Source organism: Anopheles stephensi, chromosome 2 (genome assembly GCF_013141755.1).
Source record: "Anopheles stephensi strain Indian chromosome 2, UCI_ANSTEP_V1.0, whole genome shotgun sequence".
Classification (NCBI taxonomy): domain Eukaryota; kingdom Metazoa; phylum Arthropoda; class Insecta; order Diptera; family Culicidae; genus Anopheles; species Anopheles stephensi.
Genome location: NC_050202.1, coordinates 44,329,235 through 44,356,052, shown reverse-complemented (window position 1 = coordinate 44,356,052; position 26,818 = coordinate 44,329,235). Strand labels below are relative to the sequence as shown.

Here is a 26,818-nt window from a genome sequence, read left to right as displayed (position 1 = left end):
TTGCAAGACACGCTGTCCCTATGGACTATCGCTTCCATTGTTACCCATGCATCTTTGTCTAACGGTCCTATGGATGGCATTGGAATCGGCTTTCAGGCGTATTTATTTAATTTTTATTTTTATTTTTCATTAAGGACATTTTTATTCGAATTTGTAGTGTCATAGACGAAAAAAAATAAGTAAAAATCTTTACTATCTCAATTTTACAAATTTTACTTGTATAGCTGCAGCTAAAAATTATAAAAATCTCGTTAAATTTTATGTGATAAAAACAATTTTTATGATAACCATGGTTCATGCAAACGAAAAGGACACCTGCTCATTCTTCTACGACATGCTCAACCATGAGCAGGGCAAAACGTAATAATCGTGCTAGTTAAAATTGTATAGAAGAGATGCCTTATACGATTCCAAATACAAATTGTGTTAAAAATTCAAAATTAAATAAATGAGTGTTGGCTTTTCTGAAGTATTTTTTACGTTAAAATGTGCGAAAAGTGAATCTAAGTATCACCCATCTATAACTGCTATGGTAGCCTCGTTTTACGAAGGTATTAAACCAAGTTATAGAAAATTACCTGACACTAAAGCTTTTACAAAACTTGGTGGTTTTATTGTTTTATCCCTCACTGTATCATGTGCCTGAAGGCCACCTACATGCAGGATCAACTTTACCAGCATTCTTGTTAATTGTACGACCAGGTGCATGATTAATAAACCCCCCTCTGAAAAATATATCCGGTGCCCCTCGTCAAGGTCATGTGGTTGCCAGAATGGTTCGAAATTGTCAAAAGAGTATGACAATGTTCTGCGAAAAACAAGCGACAGCATGCTTGCGCTTGTGCTGTACATTCGAAACAAAAGTTAAATTACAACATGATTGTAAAGATGGAAAATTAATTCATTGCGTTTCGTTCCGTGTGCGTGTGGGTGCGGTGTGTTATACTTGCAACCGTACTTCCGGTGAGAAAATGTCTGCCTCATTTCACAAAACGATTGCACTTGAACGTGAAGTGCTTCACACTTGTTTCGTACGTAACGGGCGTGTGTGGCTTTTTGCTCCCTCCATTACAACGCTAGCTAGACCTCCGATGGGACGTGGCCTCCCAACCAACCGAACCGTGCTGGTACTGGTGGCTGCAGGTTCAAAACTCACAGACAGTCCCGAACAATCAACCATAGAACGTGGGAATGAATTTTAACCGGAAGCATGTAGCAGCAATGGGCTTTTGTGACATCGGACAACAATCAAAAGAGCATACACACCCGACCACGACGACCTCTGCCATGGTGGTGTGCACGCTACTGCGGCTCCAAGTCTCTGTTCATTGTCAAACGGGCGGGTGTGCGCGGACGACAAAAGATGGTACCCCGGGTTCCGTCGGGTTTGTGGTCTTCTTCAACCGGAACCGGGTCGGAAGAGAGTGCGTGTGCCGCCATCCCCCCGGATGCTACTGCGGCCCCGAAAGCCAACACCCAAGCAATGAATAGTTTTCGGAAGTGAGTTCGTTCGTTCGCTTTCGCCCCTTTTCGAGATACCAATAATATGCAAATCATTTGAAGTTACTCGGTCTCTCTATTGGGGCAGTCCGGGAAAGCCGAGAAGCACTTTTGTCTGCAGCATAGACGCCGGCCACACTCATATAATTACGCCGGAGAGAATGAATTTGAATATTGGCATCGGTGCCATCGAAGAGGTACACCTCTCCGATATCTCCCGACGACCCCGACACCCCAACATTCCCAACCTGGTTCTCGACAAATGACCATGACAAATAATGAAATAACATCATGCCCTTGTCTTCTGATGCAATTCCACCGTTTCCTGTACGAGATGAATGGGGCCATGGTAACAAATTGTCCTTTTTTTGTCCTTCTTTTTTGGAGGTACACTGTTACAGCAACCGATCCGTTATAATTCTCACTCTAGCGAAACAATTCTAACACAGGGTGTATCCTTTCTTTTGCTCCACGAAACAGATCGAACGGACAGCATACGGGCCCGCATGCAAATCACTCCTGGCACAGCTGGTTGCGGAGCAGCCTCAATTCGATTGGCGGTGGAGGAGCTGCCGGCAGTCGACAGCAGCGCATCGCCGATCGAGTAGGTGATAACTTGCGAGGAGATTCGGGCGATGCGGACGATAGTGGTGGAACCGGTGGGACGGATAACGACGGCGGTGCCGGTGCTAGTGATGGTGGACCTCTGCCCCGGTTTGGAAGCCGCTGGGACGAGTGCAACGTGCTCGAGGAAGCATCGACCGATATCACCACCGTGGACGAGTATGGAAAATTCGATTTTCAGGTAAGCCGGCCCCCCACACTCGCTGCTCTCTGTGTCCCTCCGTCTGCAGGCTGTGTTGATTCTCCGTGACCTTTTACAACGGAAGTACTAGGAAGTAAAACCTCTCGACCTCTGCCTCCAACCGTTGATTGCAGATGAGCGAGATGATTGGAAATTGTCCTTTAATCACTTCGATTTCTTATTAGTACGCTCATCATCCTTGTGAGCTTTCTACCCAGACGAAGACCACACAACACACACAACCACACACACATTCAGCGGTCCAATTCTATATGCTAATGTATTGCGGCAACAAAGACGATGAAAGTGGAGTAGGCGTGTGGAGGGAAAAATATTCATATATGCGCATAATATTCATAGCACACAACTCAAAACGAACGCGTGAGATAGCATGATGGAAGATGGCACGAGCGTCGTGTCTGTGTGAACGAATACGAGGGCGAGAAAGAAATCTATGGAATAACATCACACGACTCATCTCACCACGAACCGATGTTGGATGGTAGATTGTGTGCAGGCAGGATTGTACGTACCAGAGTGTCATTTGGATTATTTTTTTACCTAGCCGTCTTTGCTGCTGCTTCTCTTGCCTGCGAGGATGTGTGTTAAACACAGCTGACAACGACTTTGTCGTACTATGCGGCAAAGTAAGGAGCAAGATTCAGATTGCATGATAAGCCTACCGTGGCAGGATAAAACCTTCCTAACACTTGTAATCGTTCAGCTAGGAGCGAGATTTTATGGGAAATACCGTCGGTATCGAATAATGTGGTGCTCCATGGTATTCAGATTTGTAAACATTAATTATAAGAAATTGAATTTGAACAATAGAGTTATTAATATTTTCGCAAATGATTATTTTTTCATGTGGAAAAAATTAACCAACAAATTCGCAAATGAACAAATTCGTCTCTCCATGTGGACGTCCTGGAGGACTTTAAGCGGAGAGTCGTCCGGTGTCATTCTCATGACATGACCTGTTCGCCGGAGCATGCCGAGTTCAATTCACTGCATAATAAAGAGAACATCGTACAGCTCTTATAAGTCATCATTTTAAGACTTCGTTGTCCTTCATGTATCAGAAGCATATTTGAATACCGGGGCCAAAATACAGTACCGGTACAGCTTTCCGCACACTTCCGGTCTCCATCTATCGTGACGGGTATTTTGGGTGCAGAAGATTTGTTCAGGCTATCAGTATATACAGCCAAGCTTACCATGCTTGTTAAAATGACGATGGCCAACATCACATGACAGATGAAAGTGAATGGAATACTCCCTTGCCCTTAGCTACCACCTGCATCAGGGAGATAGGCTTGACTGTGTCTTCTTTTCAATCTGACGCCACAGATGGCCATCCATGACTCGAATTTGGAAACTCCGGAGACCATCTGCTATGAGTCAATCCAGATTCTAGCATACATACGCATATGAAGTCTCTGCAAGTCTCTGCAAGTAGCAGAATATTTCCAGAAGTTTGAGCACGCGACACTGAACCTCGGAGTTATCTCGATTTGAAATCGCCCAAAACGTCACCTACCTGAGGTTACGAGTTCTACGAACTGTACGGTGATCACACCACAATGCAGCGAGTTAAACTTGCTAGGCTCCAGAGAGCTGGTCATGTCATGAAAATGGCAGCGGACGACCCAAGCCGTTGAATTCTTTTTAGTCTGTAAACATGGACAGAGGAGGCCTGATAGATCATCAAATTGAGATCAATTGATGGCGTGGATACCTTCACCAGAACGGCGAGGATAATGGATTGGTAGGCAACGGGGCTAGACAGTAAGCGATATCAAGGATTATTGCAGCAGAAGAAGATCGCGAAGCGGTTGTAACGCCTGTTAAGTTACTAACTTACTTAACTAACTAAGTTACCTACTTAACTAACTTACTTATGTATCCGATTGGTAGGCAGCAGTCTCAAGATTTGATACATAAAATGTCTTACAAAAGCGAGCTCATCTGGGTGGAAATTCATTACTTTTTTTTCTTTCGTTGGAGTATTCTTATTAGATGCCAATATTTGGTTCTCTAACGTTTTTATGTCTCATATAAATATTTGGTTTTATGAAAATGCTACTAAGCCCTTCCACTACAGAGCTTTAATGACCAATCGATCACCGTACCGTCAAGGCTTTCACTCTTCTGATAAAATATCGCTTTGGCGTCTATACTGGTTTGTTGAAGAATGAATCAGTCATAGCCAGGTTGTAAAACGAATATTATTTCACTGTATAATGATGCAACATAATTGACCATAACGACACATCAATCTTCAGTGCAGTCATCCATCGTAGTATTATAGCGTTAGTAATAGTGGACTTAACATACATTACTTCATTAAGCATATAGGCAATAGACTCCGACATTCCTTTCCCTGCGCTCGGATGCAACTGACACACAGAAAGAATGCATTGAGGTGAATGTAATTGATGGAGCATCTCTTCAAGTGAACCTATCACCGAGCGTGCACTCTCGCCGAGCAAGCCCTGGCGACCACAACGTTGCGGCCATTGCAAAACGGACGTCCGTGCAAACCACTCCATCCATACACACAACCCTTGGAGGCCATCGACAGACTACTATTGTGTGCAATGTCGAGCTACTACCAGCGTGATGATTTTTATCCACCGGGCTGTATGTCGAAAGCTTCAGACATCTACTTGGACACATTGGCCTTCAACCACGAAGGATACACACGAGGTACACCGAACGCATCCCCGTAATAGCGAGCTCGCAGAGCCTTTACCCGGTTGCGAATGTGGCCGGGAAGTTTAAACTTTCACGACCACAATTGTTGTAGCCGTAGTTCGCTGTTAGCGCTTGCTGCTGCTACTACAAGTCCGTTGAGTTGGTTTTGTGGTTTGGATTCATGCGAAAAATGAGAGGCTCACTGTTGCCCGGACAGTGTGCGAGCGAATAGTTTTGCTTGTTCGCAGGTCCTGCCGAAGTCGGTTTGCGGTGTTTACAATTGTACATAATTTGTTGATGGAATTCAAGGATAGGTACACAGGGGCACTGCTACATCATTTGGATTGAAAGTATGTGTATAATTCAATATTGTTCACAAAATTTCGTTTTTCGAAACAATAAAAAAAATGGTTAAATTTAAAACATTCAATCAGAGTTGCAATTTATGAACTATGCAGGCTTAACGGTTTTACATGCACTTCATTTTCAATTACATGCTGCTGCGTGAGTTATGTTTATGACACGTCACTACTTCAACCGGAAGTACGCGTGCCCTGCGGATGATAATTGACTCTGCCCGAATGGTGGGCCCATAGTCAGCCCAAGCATAATGGGTTCAACATAAATCCGGAAAGGAAGCACACTGAATGACGACTGCCAACGTTATCATAATTGGCTGGAATCTAGTAATGGCCTTTTTTTAAGGGTTGCAACCCCCGCTGCATTCTCTCTCGCAAACGCGTCAGCAAGCATTGGCATTCAAACAATTAGCATGCCCGGGCGAGATGAACGTTCACAGGTGCGTTGCACGTGTCGCTCTCTTTCGCACCGACCTGTACTCTGCCCCATCTAAATAATGGTACGATCAGTCGCGATACTTAGCAAAGCACCCGATTTCCCGATTGCCTCGCTAATTGCCGGCACAGCTCAAGTGCTATTACATCAGTAAATCATGAGGCCTCAGCGGCGAGATGCTAGCGGGGCGTATCGATCGTAAAATAGGTTAAACGTTTTGCGACCGTTTAGCTGCCAATTTGCAATCGTATGGTCGTCAACGGTGTTACATTAGTGGCATGTTCTCGCACACCCGGACACGGACTTTTCTATGCACCGCTTGTCATGTTGACATGCATGGAAGTTAATGCATCGGTCGGTATTTCCAACTCGATAGCAGTGAGTGCACAACTTACGAAAACGATTCTTCAGTGGGAGCATAAACTGCTTGTCTTTAAACTGTGGCGTAGTTGATTAAGCGGGATGAATGGAATCGTTAAACTAAACCGTTTAAAAAGTACTTTACAGGGTTCACCGATAGATAGCATACGGCGAGCATACCTTAGCGGTTCGCGCAAACGTTTAAGATATCTGCGGCCATCGATAGCGATTCGCATGTACAATTAGCGACTGGCCCAAAATGGATAGCGATTTGCGTGCACACTTTAGTGAATGTCAGAATTCGGCGCGGTTTGAAAATATAGGTTTATATGACCCAGGTTGAGGAGTCGAGATTTGAAAAAAATCGTTTAAATTTCATTTTTGATGTAATTGGAAAGTTGTTGCGCACAAAAGTGGTGTGAAAATTAATGTTCATTATTATAAAGCATAAATTTATTGATTTTCAGTGTTGGTTAAAAAAATAATAACAAAACTATGTGAAAGATCAGAAGAACAGCCATGTGGAGGGAACCATAATTCCCTCGCTATGGTTGTGGACGAAACTCGAACACCGTGTTGTTCGAACACTTTCTCTGCGAGTGCTTTAGGCGTCACCGTGCAGTCCTCGTCGATCAAGTTACGAACATCATTTACGGCTTGCTGCGACAATAATTTAGATTTGTTGCCACCACGCTTCTTTGCCTCGATTTGCCATTGGGTTTGGTATTTTTTGATGATGCCATGGACAGTCGGTTTTTTTAAATTGAACATTTTGCTAATCGTAGCTGCAAAGGCTCCGTTTTCATACACCATACCACGCGCTCTCTATGTTCGTTGCTGGTAGTTTTTCGGCGGCGAGGTGCTTGCATAGCGCTACTTGCATTTTCCTCTTGTACAGAGCTTTGGCTGGAATTCATATCTGCAAGCAAAAAGTAAAAAAAACGATGTGTGTCTCAGTTGATTCGCTTCAGCACATACCTCTATTGAAACTCACTGTATTCTTTCACGGTGTGGTAATAAAACAAATTTACCGACAAGAACAATGTTGCACGAGCGCATTTCAACAAGCAAGAGCTCCTACCGTAGCCAAACACCTAGAAAACACCCAAATTCAAAGAGAATTCTAGTTGTAGCACTTTTCAATTGTAAGGCTGAAATACGTACCTTTAAAAGGATGATTGCCAAAACCAAAACCAACGAAGGAATGTACATTTAAACCGCTAATGATGCTTTGATTGTTAATCGCTTGGTAAAACTGTGAACTAGTTGCTGGACCAATATGCTAAATATTTTCATTACCTGAACGGATTTTTTTTTTCGTGATCGCATCAATTTTGAATTCGTGTATATACGTTCATGTTTGAATTCTCCACATGGCTGTTCTTCTGATCTTTCACATAGTTTTGTTATTATTTTTTTAACCAACACTGAAAATCAATAAATTTATGCTTTATAATAATGAACATTAATTTTCACACCACTTTTGTGCGCAACAACTTTCCAATTACATCAAAAATGAAATTTAAACGATTTTTTTCAAATCTCGACTCCTCAACCTGGGTCATATAAACCTATATTTTCAAACCGCGCCGAATTCTGACATTCACTAAAGTGTGCACGCGAATCGCTATCCATTTTGGGCCAGTCGCTAATTGTACATGCGAATCGCTATCGATGGCCGCAGATATCTTAAACGTTTGCGCGAACCGCTAAGGTATGCTCGCCGTATGCTATCTATCGGTGAACCCTGTATTACTTAAAAAGCTCAAAATGTTGCCTTTTTAGAGTCCTTAGATCTTAAGTTTCTACTAAGGGACTGTGAACGTATCGAATAATGGTTTGTCAGTGATTGTGAGTCAGTTGTCAGTGAGTAGGTTGCAAAATAAATGGATCTAATTAATTGATTATTATAGTGGAGTGCTTTTGGTTTATCGTGGCCAGTATAAAGCAGCCTACTCTCAATAACTACATTTTTTCGGGGTAACAAGGTGATCTCCCAACGTTCCAGTTCTAGAAAACGTAATAATTATTCATTTCTTAATATTTAAACCATAAAATTTGCATGACTCTAAGACTTTAATCGGGAGGAGAAGAAGCTGGTCTTCAGGTAGTCGGCCTATAGTAAATTATAGTAAATTATATAATGGTTGTATGATTGTCAAATTGACTTTAATGATTTTTAATGGATTAATAAATTTTTGTTAATTTTATTAGTGAAAAATTAGACTGCGCAGAGATCTTGAAGCTTAACGTAAGCTTGAACTCTAATGTTCGCATTACGGTTGCCAAACGGACACTCGATTTTGCTCAAGCTTGCATCGGCTCCATGCTTCAGGAGAGATTTTTCGCTGTTTGTTTTTGAATTTTTGAGGGTTTCCTACGACGATGACATATTTATGTATCTTTTTTTTAATTTTCAAATGAAAATATATGATCTATATACAATTGTTCTCTCAGACAAACGGACCTTCTCCATCTCTAATTTATTTGAGTTGACTACAAAAAAACGGCTATGCATACAACGTAACGTTTTTAAATCAGTCAATTTGAGCGTCTCTATCATGAAGGAAATCCAGTATTTGCTGTTAAATCCATATTTTTTTCATCCGGCATGGATTACATTACACCAAATAGCAAGATGCGGGATGGTTCGGTGGCCGAGGCGATAACGGCGCCGGTCTTCAGACGGCAGGACCGGGGTTCAAAACCCATTCAGATCGCCTCCCCGTACGCAGGACTGATTGCTTTGCTATGGGTAAAGCCACAGAAAACCAGAAATGGCAGGCCAAGACCTTTCACGGTTGTAGTAGTGCCATGGAAGAAGAAATAGCAAGATGCTGCTAGTAAATTGTCTTACCCGAAAAGGTATCTTTCTCTATCCAGACGAAGGATAGTATTTTACAGTAGCAGTACTTGATATGTGATTTGACAAGGGTTATTGGAGAGTTTGTATTTAAAAAACCCGTAATCAGCACATACGTCATTTATAGTATTAATAGTATAGAGATAGGATACCTAGGCCTTGTGCACCTCCAGTAGAATAAGTGAAAAGTACAGATAATGAAAAGGATTTATTTACGATATTGTGTCTTTGACTTAAATCAGTGGATAGTCATTGCATTAGCCCGCATCTAAAATTTTCAATATGTTCCATTTAAAGTAAACTACAATCTTTGACCTATATTTCGAATGCTAAAACATTTCAGTATCACACCGTTTCCTTTCTCATTAATGAAAATGTGCAACTTACAGTGTTGTCTAAAACTCTAAAATTCGAAAACTTTCAAAGCTATACTAAATATAGCCAAAACTAATTAAAACAGCGGATAGCTGACTTCCGAAGTACAAAAAAATCCACTATCTTAGCGAATAGAAGTGAAGCTTCCCAATAGTAAACATGTACCCTTTTCTCTGCTCTTTTCTCACCCACAGCCTGAATGGATGAAAACCAAGGAATACTGGGACAAGGATTTCGAGACGCGCTATGAAAAGCTGCAAAAGGACCCGAAAAGGCCACCGCTTAAGGTACAAAAATCAGCGCGACGCGGCTCACTGGGTGGTGATAATTTATGCATCACGCCACGCGATTCATCACGCGACGAGTGTTTCAGAATATATCGCGCCCTTCTCCACTCCACTGACCGCGAGTTCCTGTTTTTTTTCGCATTTTTATTTTCACACAGATTGTGGTGGTGCCCCATTCCCACAACGATCCGGGATGGTTGAAAACGTTCGTCAACTACTTCCAGTCGGATTCGCGCCAAATTCTCAACCTGGCCGTCACCAAAATGCCCGAGTACAGCAACATGTCGTTCATCTGGAGCGAAATTAGCTTCCTGCAGCTGTGGTGGGATCAGGCACATCCGACCAAACAGCGGGTAAGTGAAAAGAGCATGTCTTTCGTAGCTGGCTGAGGTTTGTGTGAGCTACGATTGGCCGTGGTTTTATTCATTCAATACATGTGCTTAGACTAATCTGTGATATGAACTGCTGACCTACTAACCAACAGCAGAGCACGTTCTTTTTAATAGGCACTAGGCTGAACAAGAACGACTGTAAATATCAGTCAAACATCAAATTCCCATTCATACTAGTTTATCTTGTCTGGCTTTATGTTTTTTGTAACAGTTTTGAGTAGTGAATAAAAAATAATCCACAATAATTATAACTTCAGATTGAATTCAAATTCAGAGAACGAAGGTATTTTGGAGGGTTTTTTTTTGACATGATCAACCACAGTTCTGTTTATTGGTGAGAATGTGCCATTTCCGCAGCCATCATTTCCTCAAAATTTAAAATGGAAAAACACAAAAGATCAATACAGAAAGTATAGTTTGTTAGGATCAAAGTAAATAGAAAGATAAACTCTAGCAGTAGCCGCCGCGGTTTCAGTGACACAAAATCTTTCCTTGAGCTATTGTTGCAGGGTGTATTCATCAGTTTTTTTGACGTTTTTCCATGTATTTTTGTATTCGTTCCGGATTATTTTTTTTTTATTTTCACCCCTTCCGAATATGGATATGGTTTGGTCCCATTGTTTTTCGATGGCTTCTCGAATATTTTTGCTTTCGTCCCGAGGGTTTTTGATCGCTTCTCAAATATTGTTGAACTCGTATTAATGTTTTTGGAAAAGCACATATTTTTTTAGTTTACAATATACACACAAAAAATTAAGGAAATGGACAAAAATGGTGTTGAAGTATGTTGACAAGAATACAATTTCGAATCATTATTTTATTTTTGCGTATTTTTAAACACACTATTGAAATTGTTTTCGCCAAGTAAAAGATTCCTACTTTCAAAAGATTGCTTTTGTTTTACTAAAAATACTGTTTTAAATTTTAAAATAAAAAATGTAAATGGTAAAATAGTAAAATACCTTGGGACCAACTCAAACATGTTGGTTAAACCGTAAAAATAAAACCATTGAAAAGCGCCAAATATTCTTGGGATAGCCTGTAAATTCCAACATAGAATTTCCACCGAAACAATCCAGCTGTGTCGTGTCCTTGCGCCAAAAGTAAACTAATTCCCAAAGTAAAAAAAAAAACGAATTATTGACATTTAATTATTACGATGCTCTCTCTCTCTCGATGAAGCTTCATTTGATCCTTTCGTTGGTTTCATTACCAGTTTTCTAAAAGCGATGCTTTTTCGCATATGTAAATATCACCCCAGAAACATTCTCCGTACGCACACTTATTATTCACTTGACATTGCTTGCCGCAATTCAAGTTGCCCCGTTCCCACGAAATGCGTATTTCATAAGGTCATATGTCAACCTGAGCAAGTCAACAGCATCTTCCGAAGACGGGTTTGTCAAATTTCCCGTTGAAAATCACTCACAGCAGCTCACATGTTTTATGAAAATCTTACACTGAACGCACCTCATCTTTCCGTTTTGCAGATATTAAAGAAATTGGTTCAATCGGGGCGGCTAGAGATTACAACCGGCGGTTGGGTTATGACGGACGAAGCGAACGCTCATCTGTACGCCATGGTTGACCAGCTTATCGAAGGTAAGCAGTAAATTTCATATATTTGCTATAAAAAAATATAGGAACCGATTCCTAACCACACTTTTCGCTTCTTGCAGGACACCAGTGGGTGAAGGCGAACTTGAACATCACACCCAAGACGGGTTGGAGTATCGATCCGTTTGGACATGGTAGCACCGTTCCGTATCTGCTGGCTGCGTCCGGTTTCAAGGGCACAATCATTCAGCGGATCCATTACGCCTGGAAACAGTGGTTCGCCCGACACCGGTACGGTGACTTCCTCTGGACACCGTACTGGAAGAGCCCCTCGAACAGTGCACCGGACCACACGATGCTAACGCACAACATGCCATTCGACATCTACTCGATCAAGCATTCGTGCGGACCGCATCCTTTCATCTGCCTGAACTTTGACTTCCGCAAGATCCCCGGCGAGTACACCGAGTATTCCATCAAAGCGCAGTTTATAACACCGGAAAACATCGAAGCGAAAGCCGATCTGCTGATGGAGCAGTATTCGCGTACGGCGTCTCTGTTTCCGCACAATGTTGCGCTCATCCCGGTGGGAGACGATTTCCGGTACAATAAGGAAAAGGAAATGGAACAACAGTACACCAACTACAAGAAGCTGATCGATTACATTAACGAACACCGGCAGAAGTACAATGCGGAAATAAGCTTCGGCACACCGGTCGACTACTTTACTGCCATCCGCGAACGGTACGACCAGTTCCCGACGCTCAAAGGTGACTTTTTCGTGTACGCGGACATCTTCAACGAGGGCCGTCCGGCGTACTGGAGCGGCTACTTTACGACCCGCCCGTACTACAAAATCCTTAGCCGCGAGCTGGAGCACAATCTGCGCAGTCTGGAGATTCTGTTCACGATCGCGTTCAACCGGGCCCGGCAAACCGGCAGCTCGAACGCGTTTAAAATCTACGAGAAGAACTACGAAAAGATGATACTGGCACGGCGGAATCTGGGGCTGTTCCAGCATCACGACGCCATCACCGGCACGTCGAAGGCGAACGTGATGCGCGACTACGCGCTGCGCTTGTTCGAAAGCATACAGGACACGGTGAAGCTGCAGGAGAAAACGATCGAGCTGCTGGTGCAGCGGAAACCGCTCGATCAGCAGCACGGTTTCCTGATCGGCGAGCTCGAACGGGACAACTTTGGCAAGCTGCCACGCAAAACGCCCATCATCGTGACGGAGGGGCGCAGCACCGATTTTATCGTGTACAATGCACTCGCCCAGGAACGGCTCGAGGTGGTCACGATACGTACGCTGACGCCGCGCGTCAAGGTGCTCGATGCAAGCGGCAAAACGATCGACATCCAGATCAACCCGGTGTGGAACATTACCGAGACGTCGTACACGTCGCGAAAAATTGTTCCCTCGGACAAGGAGTACGAGGTGATGTTTGTCGCACGGTTGGCTCCACTGTCGCTGACCACCTACACGGCCGCTTACGACGAGGATGGGTACCAGGGCAAGATGGCTACGCTGTACTGTACCGAGTGTCAGGACGAGAAGACCAAAGCGTTCGAGGTGCGCAGCAAACAGCCGGGAGACATTCAACTGGAGAACTACAAGATGCGCCTACTGTTTGACGAGCAGAGCGGGTTCCTTAAGTCGGTTACGAAGAAGCACATGGGGAAACAGATCCAGTGCGCCATCAAGTTCGCTGCGTACAAAAGCGCTCAGTTCCACTCTGGGGCGTACCTCTTCAAGACCGACCCGGAGCAACGGAACTCCGAGAAGGATGTGCTGGAACAGTACGGTGATCTTACCATTCTCATCACGTCCGGTCCACTAGCAAGCGACGTTACCGCCATCTATGGACCGTTCCTGGCGCACACGGTGCGAATCTACAACTCCAACAGTGTGCTCGACAGTGCGATCTACATCGAAAACGATATCGACTTCGAGGCACCGCCCAAGAACCGGGAAACGGAACTGTTTATGCGGTTCGTGACCGACATCGAGAATGGAGCGAGCGAAAACCCGGAGTTTTACTCCGACCTGAACGGATTCCAGTATCAAAAGCGCGTGAAGGTGTCGGCCATCGGCGTGGAAGGAAACTATTTCCCCATTACGTCGGGCGCTTTCATCCAGGACGAACGGATGCGGTTAACGTTGCTGACCACGCACGCCCAGGGTGCGGCAAGCTTAGAACCCGGCCAGCTAGAGGTAATGCTCGATCGGCGCACTCTGTACGACGATTATCGTGGTATGGGCGAAGGTGTAATCGACAGTCGTCTGACGAGGCATCGGTTTTGGCTAACGCTGGAAACAATCGATGCACCAGCGGCGGCAGCACAACCAAACCCGCCAGAACCAAACAGCAACAACAACAACAACGAGGACCCGCAGAAGCCAGGTGCCGATCCTTACCAACTGCCTAGCATCTTTGCCAATGCGCTAGCGAACGGGCTGAACTATCCGGCCAACTTGTTCATCGTCGAACGGTACGACGAAAGCAATCAGCTCGAGTTGAACCGCGCGGTACGGCTTCTCCGTGTACAGTTCCCGTGCGACCTGCACATGCTCAATCTGCGCACGCTCACCGAGAGCAACTTGCCGCTGTTTCCGTCGAGCTCGGCCCTGCTGGTGCTGCAACGGCAAGGGTATAGCTGTCGAATAGGTGGTGACGAGATGATCGGCTACTTCTGCGGCAATGGTAGCAGCAGCAGCAGTAGCAGTAATAACGTTGGTGGTAGTAGCAGCACCAGCAATCCCTCCAAGAATGCCGTCATTGATGGTGGAGGAGGGGGAGGTGGTGGGGGAGGAGGTAATGAAATTGACCACCGGCAGCCGGAGGTACGGGAGCTGCAGCTATTCCGAAGGTTACGGATCGACACGATCCAGGCAACATCGCTGACGGGGTTGCATCCGGGCGAACGGATCAATGCCTTCACCGACATCTACCTAGAACCGATGGAACTTAAAACCTACAATCTTACGTTCTCGAAGTAGGGAAAGTCAGGTGACCTAGTAAACTCATTTCAAGCATTCCACACCGATCGGGTACGCCTGATTGAAGGTGAAGGAGCTAAAAGTAGCTTCTGTTAAGTGATCAGGACTCATGAGGACACTGGAACGCACTCCAAGGAACAGACGGGAAGGCCCCTTCTAATACGTCCTGTATTTATTTGTTTTGTATGTGTGGCGTGTGTGAAGACAAGTAGGCAGTAATTAGCAGGAAGGTAGATAAGAAGAAAATAACATAACCATGACCTTATCTCACTACGGTGTCATCCACGTGGAAAAGATGAAGCTCTCTTTCGCAATCTCTAAAACACACACACACACACCGAAACTTTCTACGACTCCCGGTTCCAGATCCCGTCTATCTCGATGTCTCTCTTCCTATCGTAACACGTCTAGTTAATTTTAAATTTTAACGATCGTTTCGGTTGTATTAGCGCCGGCAGAGCACGACTTCCATTCGGAACTCACAGGGACCTGGTCTCACAGGAACTGGCAATATGCATAGACTTATGAGGCTCCAACAGCTCCAATATATCCGTATCAAAAGTCGTCAGTCGGCGTATCAACAGCAAATAACGGTACCCTTTTAAGGCTCAGCTGGCTTTTAAATGCTGTGTGGCCTGATCGGACTAATATCGGAACAAGAAGCATAAGCCGCCAGCCAGACAAAAGGTCTTCGAGTTTGTAGTCCATTTGGAAGAACTGTTCCCATAGCTCATCCATCTTGATTTCCCGGATTTAAAATTCCGGCTCAAATTTTGTGAAATTATATCGAATAGAAGCCGTACTCATTGCAACTACTCCTACTACACGAACAAGCCAGCCTGTCTTTAATCCGGTCTTTAATACTTTCTAAAGGACACACACAAAAAAAGACAATGACGACACTGTGTCCAATAGAGAAAACAAAAAAAACAAACGTGCGGGAGCTTAGTGTAATTTAATGTTTAAGGATAGTGACGGACGGGCGAAGGACGTTCAGGAAGGGTGTTCACTGTATGATGGTGTGGATTACGCAGAGCAACTCTTAAAGGCAACTACACACCGTAGGCAAGTTATTCAAATGAAGCAAAGCAAAACCGGCAACCCCCGGAACTAAATGCACGTTGTAGGATACGACTTACACACAGACACACCTAGTGAATCAAAAACAAACATTAGCGACTACGCAAACAAAATGGCGAGGGAGCGTGTACGTTCGAGTGGATGATGATGCGCTAAAGTAAAGGGGATGATTGGCAGTGCGAAACGATAGGATAAAACTGCCGATATGATTAGTTCACAAAATCGAAGGGTAAGCGGGAAGGGAGAGTCTATACAGCAGCAGGGAGCATAGGTGAATATGATAGAATAGTAATGGAAAAAGGCGGATGGTAGCGGTGAAGAAGGCGTGCCGCTACGACAGCAGCAGGTGTAAAGAAACGATCCGAGGGACGTATTGTATTATTAGTACGCGCTAACAACCTACAGCTGGTAAGTGGACTTTTGTTTAGTGGTTTTGTTTCATGTTTACAGTAGCTCACGCAGAAATTCGGACACTTTCGGGAACATGAACGTTTGCTCGAATTTGAAGACGATTTTATTAGCCCTCTCTAAGGCTGAATGAAAGTAATTATTCTATCCACTTACTTTTTGCAACCGAATATCGATTGCTTTTAATGACCAACATTATTCGAAAATACCTTCTTTAAAAATTTTGCCAATGTTTTGTCTCATTTTTCTTATAATTTCTACTAACATTTGGCTGCGTTTTTTTGGAAAATTTCTCTTATTTGATGCTTCCATTGCTAAAAAGCTCTCTCCATCTTTTGAGCAGTAAAACGGTGCTCATTATTGAATCAAAACGTGAAAGGATTATGTTGCTTGTGAACTATGCTTGGGAAGTCAGTAATGACCAGACTAACACCGCGTTGAGATTGAAGACCGGGGGTTGAACCAAAGGCCTGAATAACGTTTTTTTCCTATTTTTATATACCAAAACCTTTGCGTATTGATATATAAAATTTAATCTTGAAAGATAGAAGGGTAGAGTCGTTTCTCATACGGCGGCAGACCCGTGTTTCAAATCGCATCCGGATCGTTCGCCCGTAGTGAGAACTTGACTATCCAACTACGTGGTATCTTATTAAATCTAGTGAGTCAGAAATAGCAGGCATGCCCCTAAGAGGTCGCTAGGCCAAGAAGAGAGTATATTGGATTGGACAAACATTGGATTACTCTCCTTCTCTACAAACGTCAACGAGTCAAACAGTTTCTCGAAATGGAAATGAAATCAAAAATACGTAAAAAACTATGCTAGTAAAATTTGCAAAAATGTTGCAGAAGTTAATAGGATCATGAAAAAATTGACAGACAGTTTAAAGAATCAAATTTCAATTCATTTGATCTTCAAAACATAGTGTCCTTAAGATATTCCGTTTCGCCCAAAAGCAGTTGATCTGAGATCCGTTAAAAAGAATCCAAACTGATCCAACCCTAGGGAATCTATGAAAATAATCCTCAAAGTCGTCAAGCAAATGTTTCCGCTTCAACTTGTCCGAAGTTCTGCTTGAACCACTGTACTCTTCGTTGTCCTACTATCCCAAGGACCACTGCATCGTGGTGTGATGGACATGTTTTTTCCTTAGAAGAAAAACGCCTGAGAACGCAACGTTAAACCTCCCTGTTTTAAACTGTTTTCCTCATTCCAAAAAAAGATTCATACAGGAAGTGTGTACTACAGGGTGTGTGTGTGCGTTTGGCTAGTTCAAACCGTTAGCTTCTTATTTGCAGCTCCTTCCTTCCTGTGCCGCTTTTAACCGACCGATTGCATTGATTCAATTGTACAAAGCTGCTGTCCCTATCATTATCTATTACATTGGCAGCCACCAACTTCTCGTATTTAGACAATTTTTATGTTTTTTGTTTCTATAATCCTTCCTCTATTTTTCGTGCCTTTTGTCTGTGTTTTTAAGACGTTTGATTCCATCGCTACTTACTATTTTGTGCAATGGAATGCACGCTACTGTACTAGTTATTTTATGTTAGGAAAAATAAGTAGAACTACGAAAGTTAGGTTTCGTTTTGCTTTTAATATTTTTTGTTTGTTTTGCATGGTTGACCTCGTGCGCACCACCACCTCTTACTCCTCCGATCTTGCGTGTCCTCTGCATATTTGTTACACTCGATAGAAACAAATTAATTAAACACTCTAATAGCGCAATTGTTGTTATAACTCTAAAGCATTAATGGAACACACGAGAGGGCAGGAGCAATTGGTAACAAACACACCGTATGATGCTGGTGGATATTGTAAATTAGTAAGCAGAAGCAGGGGCGGAGGCATCAATTATCAGCAGCTGGCAAGGAGCATGTCCACAAAGTTAGGAAGGGAAGTAGTAATTTTTCAAAAAAGCAAAGTAAAAACCTCACTCCCATGTGAACAACAGTCACACACGATCACGCCAACACACCGGAACAAGGATGGATCGATCGCCTTGTACCTTTACGCTAGTGTCCCCACGATTTTTCTGTTTCTCTCTGGCTCTCCTTCCCTTCTTTGATATGCCGCCGCTACCGCCGTGGGTAAGCTAACAAACCAAATTAAGCGAGAAACGATTGTGAATACCAATAATAAAGTTAATGAAAGGACATGAACCGTGAATGGATGAACCGATGATTAAACGATATTTTAACCATGTGTCTGTGTCTGTGTCTGTGTTGGTGTGCGGCCTAACCCGAAATTATGGTGCGAGTTGTCATTGCGAGGTGATAGGTTAGTAGCCAACAGGCGATCCTTTTTCGAGGTTCGTTGCTATACAATCAGTTCCAGGTAAGTGATCGCAACATCTAAATCTATCAATGCTTCTTCGACAGATTCTACTGGTCTTTATCCAACCGACAACTGATCGCTGACGAGCACTACTCTCGTAAAGGTTTTGACCGACATCTTCATCATAAGGCTCTAAATTTTGTTTTCTTCCAACTTAAACTACTGCCAGGATCTGTGGTATGCCAAAGCGCTGAGGTAACGCTTTAGTATATGGCAGCAGTGACACACTGAGAATGGTTTTAAGAATCTTTTGGATTTCGTACACAACACGTCTCCTAACACAACTAGCCACTTTCGCGCCGGGAAGATCACATCATTAAAGCATCCTTTCATTAAAGAGATTTCTTAGTCTTGGTAAGGCTCTTTCGATCTCAGAGGCCTCTTTAAATACGTAGTTTCTTGGTAGCTTCTAGATTTCTTGGCGAGGTGACCGCTTCGACTACAAGGTCTCTTGATCGCCGATGTCTCTAGGTAGTCGAGGTCCCTTGGATGAAAAGGCCGACGTAGCGAGATCTTCAACTATGCGGTCTCTTTATAAATGATGTTTCTTGAACAATGGAGTCCTTAAGACAAGGAGATGTTTTAGAAGAACGCTTCCAATAGCCCGTAAAAAACAAAGGCTATGGGAGGCAAGTTCCTTCGAGTGTTAAGATTCCTGGGGGCAATCATGTTCAGAATTTGTCGTTAGCGTGCGAAAATGGTAAGATTATTGACAAATACTTTGCCAAAATAATCCAGATTACTTAACCTCCAGTTGCTCCAGTATCTCCTGTATCGCTTCTTCTTCAGGATAACTGCTTCCTCGTTACTTTACTTATGTAGACAGTTGCAAACTGTTAAAACTTAGAGATATCCAGAGGATTCCCGCTATTTTAGATTTTACTCGAATATCCATTCAACTCTGGAGTCTGCATCGAGCTAAAAATAATGCTTTGCATAAACGGCAATGCTATTATTTAGATTCGCTCTTTCCAGGATAGCAGTATTAAATTTGTTCATGTCTGTTTTTGCTCTAATTTTGCCAGCATCACTCCATATTCAATTATGCTGTTGTTTATTAAAATTGTATTTCTCAAATCACACGAATAACCTAAAACGGACAGATTGAATCATCCTACTCACTTTTCGCTCACTGGAGCGTCACCTTCACCAAGCCCGAAGTTTGACAGCTGTCAAGCACCATCGCTGCCAGCCAAAAATCGCTACTTGGGAGTTGACCAACGTCAATTGACAACAATTCCATTTAATCAATTGAACCACCCGAAACTGCTGTGATTATTTTTTTATTCTGGCTCCCCGCCGTTCATTAAGATTTCTATTGGGTACGAAGTAACAGTATCGCACAATGTTTGCCCGCTGCTCTTCATCGCTCGTACGCCCATCGGCTCAGGTAAGGGAATGAGAAAGTCGGAACAGAACGAGCGGGTCGAAGGTGAATTTTGCATAACATTGCGCGATCAGTGAGCATGCATCGGAGACCACCTGCGCCTTCTGCATGATGATAACGAGAGATAACGAAGCGGGCTGTTTGCGATTCCGGAAGAATAGTTGCGCACACTGGAAGCAACCACCTTTGTCCTCGGTTGAAATTAATTACATAATTCGCACTCTTTTCGGCGCAGGGTTTTCGCCGCTTCCAGAGCACGCTCGTCGTGGCCGAACACAACAATGAGACGCTGAATCCGATCACGGCCAACGCGGTTACGGCGGCGAAGAAGCTCGGCGGTGATGTGACCGTACTGGTGGCTGGTACAAAGGTTGGCCCCGTTGCGGATGCCGCTGCCAAGCTGGACGGTGTGAAGAAGGTGCTGGTTGCGGAAGGGGACGCGTACAAGGGCTCGCTGGCCGAAGCACTGACGCCACTTGTGCTGGCCACGCAGGAGCAGCTCAAATTCACGCACATCGTTGCTGGTGCGACGGCTTTCGGTAAGGCGGTTCTGCCGCGTATCGCCGCTAAGCTGGACGTTTCGCCCGTGTCCGACATTATTGGCGTCCAGTCGGCCGATACGTTCGTGCGCACGATCTACGCCGGCAATGCGATCCAGACGGTGAAATCGAAGGATCCGGTGAAGGTCATCACGGTGCGCGGAACGAACTTTGAACCGACCGGAGCGGCCGGTAGTGCGGCAGCTATCGAGCAAGCTCCGACGGGCGATTTTGCGAGCAAAACGACCGAGTTCGTCAGCCAGGAGCTCACCAAATCCGACCGTCCTTCGCTGACGGCGGCGAAGATTATCGTGTCCGGTGGACGTGGCATGAAGTCGGGCGACAACTTCAAGATGCTGTACGATCTGGCGGACAAGTGGGGTGCGGCTGTCGGTGCTTCCCGTGCGGCCGTTGACGCCGGATACGTACCGAACGATCTGCAGATCGGACAGACGGGCAAGATTGTAGCGCCGGAGCTGTACGTTGCGATTGGCATTTCTGGCGCCATCCAGCATCTGGCTGGCATGAAGGACTCGAAGACGATCGTTGCCATCAACAAGGATCCGGAGGCACCGATCTTCCAGGTAGCGGATTATGGCCTGGTGGCCGACCTGTTCAAGGTGGTGCCGGAAATCAACGAAAAGTGCTAACGAACGCACGCACACAATGCACCGGAGAGTTGAGTGCTCGAATTCGTACAATCAGCTGGGCAACTGGGCCGAAAGATTTGTTAAAGTGTGTGTTGTATTAGTTGTACAGGCGCAAAAATTTAGCTACAGTATATAACATATATCGGGGGTTCGAAAAACAAACGTAAAAAGGAAACGGTTATCGGTTGGTCGGTTGGTCCACACGATGCACCTGCTGCTACTGTTGCGGACACTCCCCGGGTTCACTTCTTCGGTGCAATAATTCCTTCCAGTTGGGCCTGCAAGCGATTGTGTTACCAACAATCATCAGAAGACGACACGGTTTTGTCAATAAATAATTCCGTTTTCATAAAACAAAACCAACCAGAGTTCGCCTGTGAGTAATCTCCCCGGCCAACACTTACCTTAAGTTGTGCGTTGGTCTTCTTCAGGAAGGCAATCTCCTCCGAATGTTTCTTCTCCTCGGACGCACGCAGCTCCGCATTCCTGCGTTCGGCCTGATCCGCCTTTATCTTCATGTCGCTGATCGAGTTCAGCAGCAGCTCCTTCTCGTGCTCCACCTGCTGTATCTGTTCCTGCAGCTTCTCCTTACCCTCCTGCGCCTGCAACGCCTTCCGGATGCCAAAGGACACCGAGCTGCAGTAGAGCGTTTCGTACGCTTCCAGCGACATGGCAATCTCGTCCCGAACACGCAACAGCAACAGGCCCCTCTCGGTACAATTGATCGTAACCTGGCGGATCAACTCGTCGAAGCACTGGGTGTACAGTTCCCGCCGTACCGGACATATGCCCGTTTCGCGTGCCTGTGTTTGCTGCAAGCGTGTGTCCAACATTTCCTGCAAATTGATCACATCCTGACGGGTGGCCGGTGTGCTCGAGACGGTTTGCGTCCAAAGCTGGCCATCCTCTTCCCATGTTTTCGGTGGTAGGATGCAGTTCAGGATTTCCTCCGTTTCGCGTGGACTATCGACTACGACGGCACCGCCCGACCCGGGACGACCGGTTTGCTCTTTCGCTGGTGCGACATCGCTCGATGGTTCTCGTTTTTCCACATGCTTCACCACCAGAACCGGGTTATTGTAGCGCACTAGGGTGGTTTGTAGTTCCAGATTTCGATCGCCCATCGTTGGCAACCCTTGCAAACTTTAAACCGCCACTGAAGGGTCCGCTCTTCGTCGTCCAGTCGATGACCGCTGGTTAACACCCGAGCTGCCGCTAGATTCACCTAAATTGAGGACAATCCTTTGCCAATCCCGTGAGTTGTCAGTGACGGATTGTGAAGCAACCAAACAGTCACGTTTTTCTACCATAGCAACCAACATGAACTACCCGCGGAGTGCTGGTAAGAACCAGCAGGTTGCTACGATCAACCGAAATCAACAACTTCAACAAGTTGTATCAGCACGTCGAGCACCGCAACGCACGCAGTATCGTTTGTTTATCTGTTAGCTATTTTCCAAAGTAATTTTAAAGGGAAAGTTGTACTTCTTCTTCTTCTGTGGCACTACAACCTCGAGAGGTCTCGGCCTGCCATTTCTGACTTTCTGTGACTTAATTTTACCCCTAGAAAAGTAGGTAAAAAGGTAAAATAGAGTCCCAAACAAAGATTTGACAGTTCGAAAATGGTCAGGGCTATTGCACACGCGAATCGTGTTTTGTCAATCGGAGGGGGATGTTTGTTTACATTTTGCATTTGGATTGTTATTGTGCAGGGAAGTGAACGTCTATTTTCCTCGACCTTTTTTAAGATTTGACACTAATTATGCGCCTATATTGGTTGCTGTTTTAAATTGTTTCAGGTTTATTCTACGATACATTAATGATACGTCGCATACATTTAATGAAAACGTGTTTGGGCTGCGCGTAGATAATTTGCTGCTTTGCTGCGGACCGGTTCAACTCCCGGTTGGATGTTTGTTACCAGAGGATGCAGAGGTGGCTGATTATAGCAACAGTGGCCGCACCGTAACCAGCGCTAGCATCTATGACGATGCGCCTTAACAGCCGGCAATTCTATCAGCATGCGTTTCAAACTGGTGTACTGGTGGTACAATGTGCAACCGAATTCTTTCCACCGCCGGAAACAGCAGCATCCCGTTGGATGTTTGCTGCCGGATTATGGAGCAGAGTAGGTAGCCTGTCCTAGATGTTGCTAACCTTTGGCTAAACCGAAGAGCCCCTGTTCTTTATTAAAAGGAATCGGTGTTCAGCCAGCATGTGCACCATATGACACCAATGTATGATTGTGCACTTGCATGCAGACAAAATATGTGTGTATAAAACCGGTGATAAATTATGTGTGATTAATCAGTAATAAAAGATGTGATCGTACACCTAAGGCGATCGTGTTTTAAAAATCTTTTAGTGTGACACATGCGAAACTGTTTATCGTATTTTACTGGTATTTAAAGTTGAGTAAGTATTTCACAGGATTCACATTTGCGATTAAATAATTTCTACTCCGTTTTTGTGTAAACTGTATTGCGATTGCTGTACGTACCTATACAGTATTGTGGTTGAATACAGCGCTCTAGTGGAGACGGGTGTGTTGTATTCTTTTAAATTTTAACGGATGTAGCGTTATGCAATCACCGGAAAGGATCGCCGAAAAGCTATCATACAGCGATTTACGTACGGTATTCATGTATCTGTCCTTCTTCACAGGCCGTCTACCAGGCTGATCGATTTCCTTGCAAGCTGGGCAGGTCATTCTATTTTAACATTACAGGATCGCAGTCTAACACATGGCGGTAGGTACCGGCTGCGTTAAGGTAAAAGGTTCGCGCCTTCGTCTCTGATTCTACTGGAATTTCGAACCGTTGAGCAGTTCGTACGTTAATTAAACGGACTGGCTAGCTTTCTGGCTCAACAACTAGCGCCTAACAGTGGACCTTGTGCTTGCTGAACTTGTGCTTCTAGCTCATAGTTGAATAAGACGGACAGCCTGTCTTTATCCATCAGACTCCTAATCATTTCTTTGCATCCATCTGAAGAAAAAGTAAAATTTTTATCAAAAATTGAATATAGAAGTCGTTTCTGAACATTCAAAAATATTTTTTCATGCTCACCTTCCTGATCTAGTAACCAACTTCCGTACCTAGGCACCACCTCTTGGAATAAAGACAAACGATGCCACTTCATACGTTTATCAGATTTTTTCAATATCCACCAATGCAGTGTAGTCATGAAAACTGATGAGACTCTATAATGAAATGAAATGATAAAATAAGGTTTTATTCGAACACATAAGTGTTAGCAAACTGAAATGAAACTTTGGATTGGTCTATTGAATTGAACTTTGGTTTTTCTAGTTTTCGATTTAAATTGAAAGTCTATCTATTTACCACGGTTTATTGTAATGGTTGCTTGTTTAGAAAAGAAGCAAACAATTGAACTTCTTATTCAACTATTGAATGTAGACGTGTAACATTAAGTAGAAGCGCATAAATGATCCCTGCTGTATTTCTTTTATTTTTCGAACCTCACTAGCATCTGCTCGTTAAAGGATCTTGCTACACGTGCCGGCTTCTATAAAATTCCGGCACTATGTTAAATCATTCAATGCTTTTTTTTGGTTTATTGCACAAAAAACTACTCGAGTGCTCAATACATTAACATTATTCCAATGCGTGGATGTAATACATATATATGCCAACTGTTGTTCATAGTGTCAAGAACAGCACCTGTTTTGTAAAATAAATTGTAAGATATTTAAATAACAAAACTTGTTATTTTAATTCATGTAGAACAGCCTGGCCGTATTGCTACAAAACGTTAATCATATCTAGTAAAAATAAAATTAGCAATACTTCACTGGCAACTCATGGTTTCATAATATAGCATAGGTTAATTATGTCAAATCCGATGTTTGTTTAATTTTTGTTTTACAGATACAATATCTTTATTAATTAATTTATCCTGATTTAGAACCAGAGTCACAATGGAAGGCTCATGCTGTTCCTAAGTTACACCAACGCTCTCACCATCATTCTACCAATGGGATGTACAGACGAAAGTGACGCCAGTTGTGTCCGACCAAAAACCAAGTTATAATTTTTAATTAAGCATGAAACTTCGTCCTGAAGTTTTATTCCATGAAAAATGTATAAAGCAAAAGAAAAACTATTCCAAGTAATTTTTGTTCCAATTTTTACGAAACCAAATCAACACATATTATTATTCATTAACAAATCCTAGTTTTTCTAACATTTACTGCTAAGTGTGTTGTAGCTCTGTTATTCTAAATCCGACTCTATGGTTGGCACCGATAAGTTGGTGGCATTTTGTAATGGGAATCGAGGTTGTTCATTAAAGACTATGTTTTCAGCAAGTATTAAGGAATTCAGTCAGTAATTTAAAATATATACTGTCGAAGTGTCTATTTCAAAATTGCACGATAATAGTTCTACCGATTTCAATTTAATTTTTAGTACACCTATGGTAAGAATGAGAATAATGTTTGCTGTAGTTATTATACCGCTAAATGTTCCGTATGTTTGCTGTGCTTCTCTATGTACCACATTACCAGACGAGATACTGGGGAACTTTTTTTTGTATTCTATACATGATTCTCAGGGCAAGAACGAGTGTCCTGAATACAGCAGAAACATTGATATTCTTCCTGTCTATGTATTTGAGACTTTTCTGTATTGTCTTTTATTTTTTGAGAAATGCATTCAACCCTCTCCATTAGTATATACAAATGCTAGTTATAATTACTTGTACGCAGAAAGGCAATGGAGTGGTTAATACTACCATGCAAATACCAAAAAACCCTCGAGTTCATTATTATTTCGGCATTCGGCCAGGTTGTAGTATCCATCTCTAAATATATAAATATTATTTACATGAACTGGTAAGCGGTTGAATACATGGTTTCAACCTCGAACATATGCCTTGAAAATGCAATATAACGTATATTTCGGAACAAAGAAGAATTTTGATGTAAGTTATGCCTCGTTCAAATGTCAACTGATTATTTACTGACTGGTTTTTCACAGAATCATTCACAAAATGTCGTACCATACACGCGAAGCTTGTCTTTAAGGGTTGTTGTATTTATAAATATTGAATTCTACCCTGATTTAGTTATTCTTAATATAAATTAATTTTTAAATAGAGCTCATGTCTACGATACGTTTCATCTGACTAATCAAACTAAACAAGCATCTGTTTTTGGGAATAAAACAAAAGCTTGATGTGATAGCTAAATGTGATAGTGACGTATCGTGGTTTTTTGGCATGCTATTATGCTATTGGTGCGGTCCGGGGGTGTGCAAGACTGACTACCATCCAGTTACCGGTAACAAAAATCATAGAAAGCTATAGAAGGCCAAATAGACGAGTTAGAAATTGTGATTTTTGGTTTAAGTTTTTACGATCGACGATTTTGTTTTCATTTTTTTAAATTTAAAATATTACATTCATTTTTATTCAACATTCATTCCAGTTTTTTATAAGGCCTTCCTTATATATTTTCAAATTTGGATTTGGCATGGAAGATGCTCAAAAAGTTGGAAAAATATTGTTAAATTATCTTATCAATATACTTCGGGGGAGAGCCGCGGAGAAATCTAAGAATAATGTCTTAAGAGGTGTTGTAAGAAACGTGTGCACTGCTTGATTGTTCTTTTTTGAGAGATCTTTATTCATATTCTAGACCCCTGGCATGCATTACAATAATTCATTCGATCGTGACCGCCTTCGGGAATGGCATGCCGGTTGCCTATAAGGTGCAAACAATCAGTTTACATGAATAGCTCAAATCAAGAATCTAGTGTA

At 43.3% G+C, this 26,818-nt stretch overlaps 3 protein-coding genes and 1 long non-coding RNA gene across 7 annotated transcripts in view; 2 read left to right on the top strand and 2 right to left on the bottom strand.

The window, feature by feature from the left end:
* LOC118505873 (alpha-mannosidase 2) overlaps positions 1-18,329 on the top strand; it is a 102,472-nt gene extending 84,143 nt beyond the window's left edge. For all 4 annotated transcript variants that reach the window (XM_036042300.1, XM_036042296.1, XM_036042297.1 and 1 more), the window contains 5 exons: positions 1,981-2,305; positions 9,590-9,682; positions 9,841-10,035; positions 11,565-11,676; positions 11,754-18,329. In XM_036042300.1, coding sequence (XP_035898193.1) covers positions 1,981-2,305; positions 9,590-9,682; positions 9,841-10,035; positions 11,565-11,676; positions 11,754-14,635 — 3,607 coding nt within the window. In that variant the 3' untranslated portion in view covers positions 14,636-18,329. The remainder of the gene's footprint in view (positions 1-1,980; positions 2,306-9,589; positions 9,683-9,840; positions 10,036-11,564; positions 11,677-11,753) is intronic.
* LOC118505874 lies at positions 6,583-7,241 on the bottom strand. Its single transcript, XR_004905463.1, has 2 exons — positions 7,152-7,241; positions 6,583-7,076 (listed from the first exon to the last, which is right to left on the bottom strand). It is a non-coding gene; the product is annotated as an uncharacterized LOC118505874 (long non-coding RNA).
* A 1,341-nt stretch (positions 18,330-19,670) lies between the features above and the next one.
* LOC118507188 (electron transfer flavoprotein subunit alpha, mitochondrial) lies at positions 19,671-21,396 on the top strand. The gene is made up of 2 exons (XM_036045260.1): positions 19,671-19,851; positions 20,084-21,396. The coding sequence occupies exons 1-2, from the start codon at positions 19,807-19,809 to the stop codon at positions 21,035-21,037; spliced, it is 999 nt and encodes a 332-aa protein (XP_035901153.1). The 5' UTR covers positions 19,671-19,806; the 3' UTR covers positions 21,038-21,396.
* LOC118507189 (putative inner dynein arm light chain, axonemal) lies at positions 21,112-22,661 on the bottom strand. Its single transcript, XM_036045262.1, has 2 exons — positions 21,442-22,661; positions 21,112-21,315 (listed from the first exon to the last, which is right to left on the bottom strand). Exons 1-2 carry the CDS (start codon positions 22,159-22,161, stop codon positions 21,280-21,282), a joined length of 756 nt encoding a protein of 251 aa, XP_035901155.1. The 5' UTR covers positions 22,162-22,661; the 3' UTR covers positions 21,112-21,279.
* Between the last annotated feature and the right edge of the window lie 4,157 nt (positions 22,662-26,818).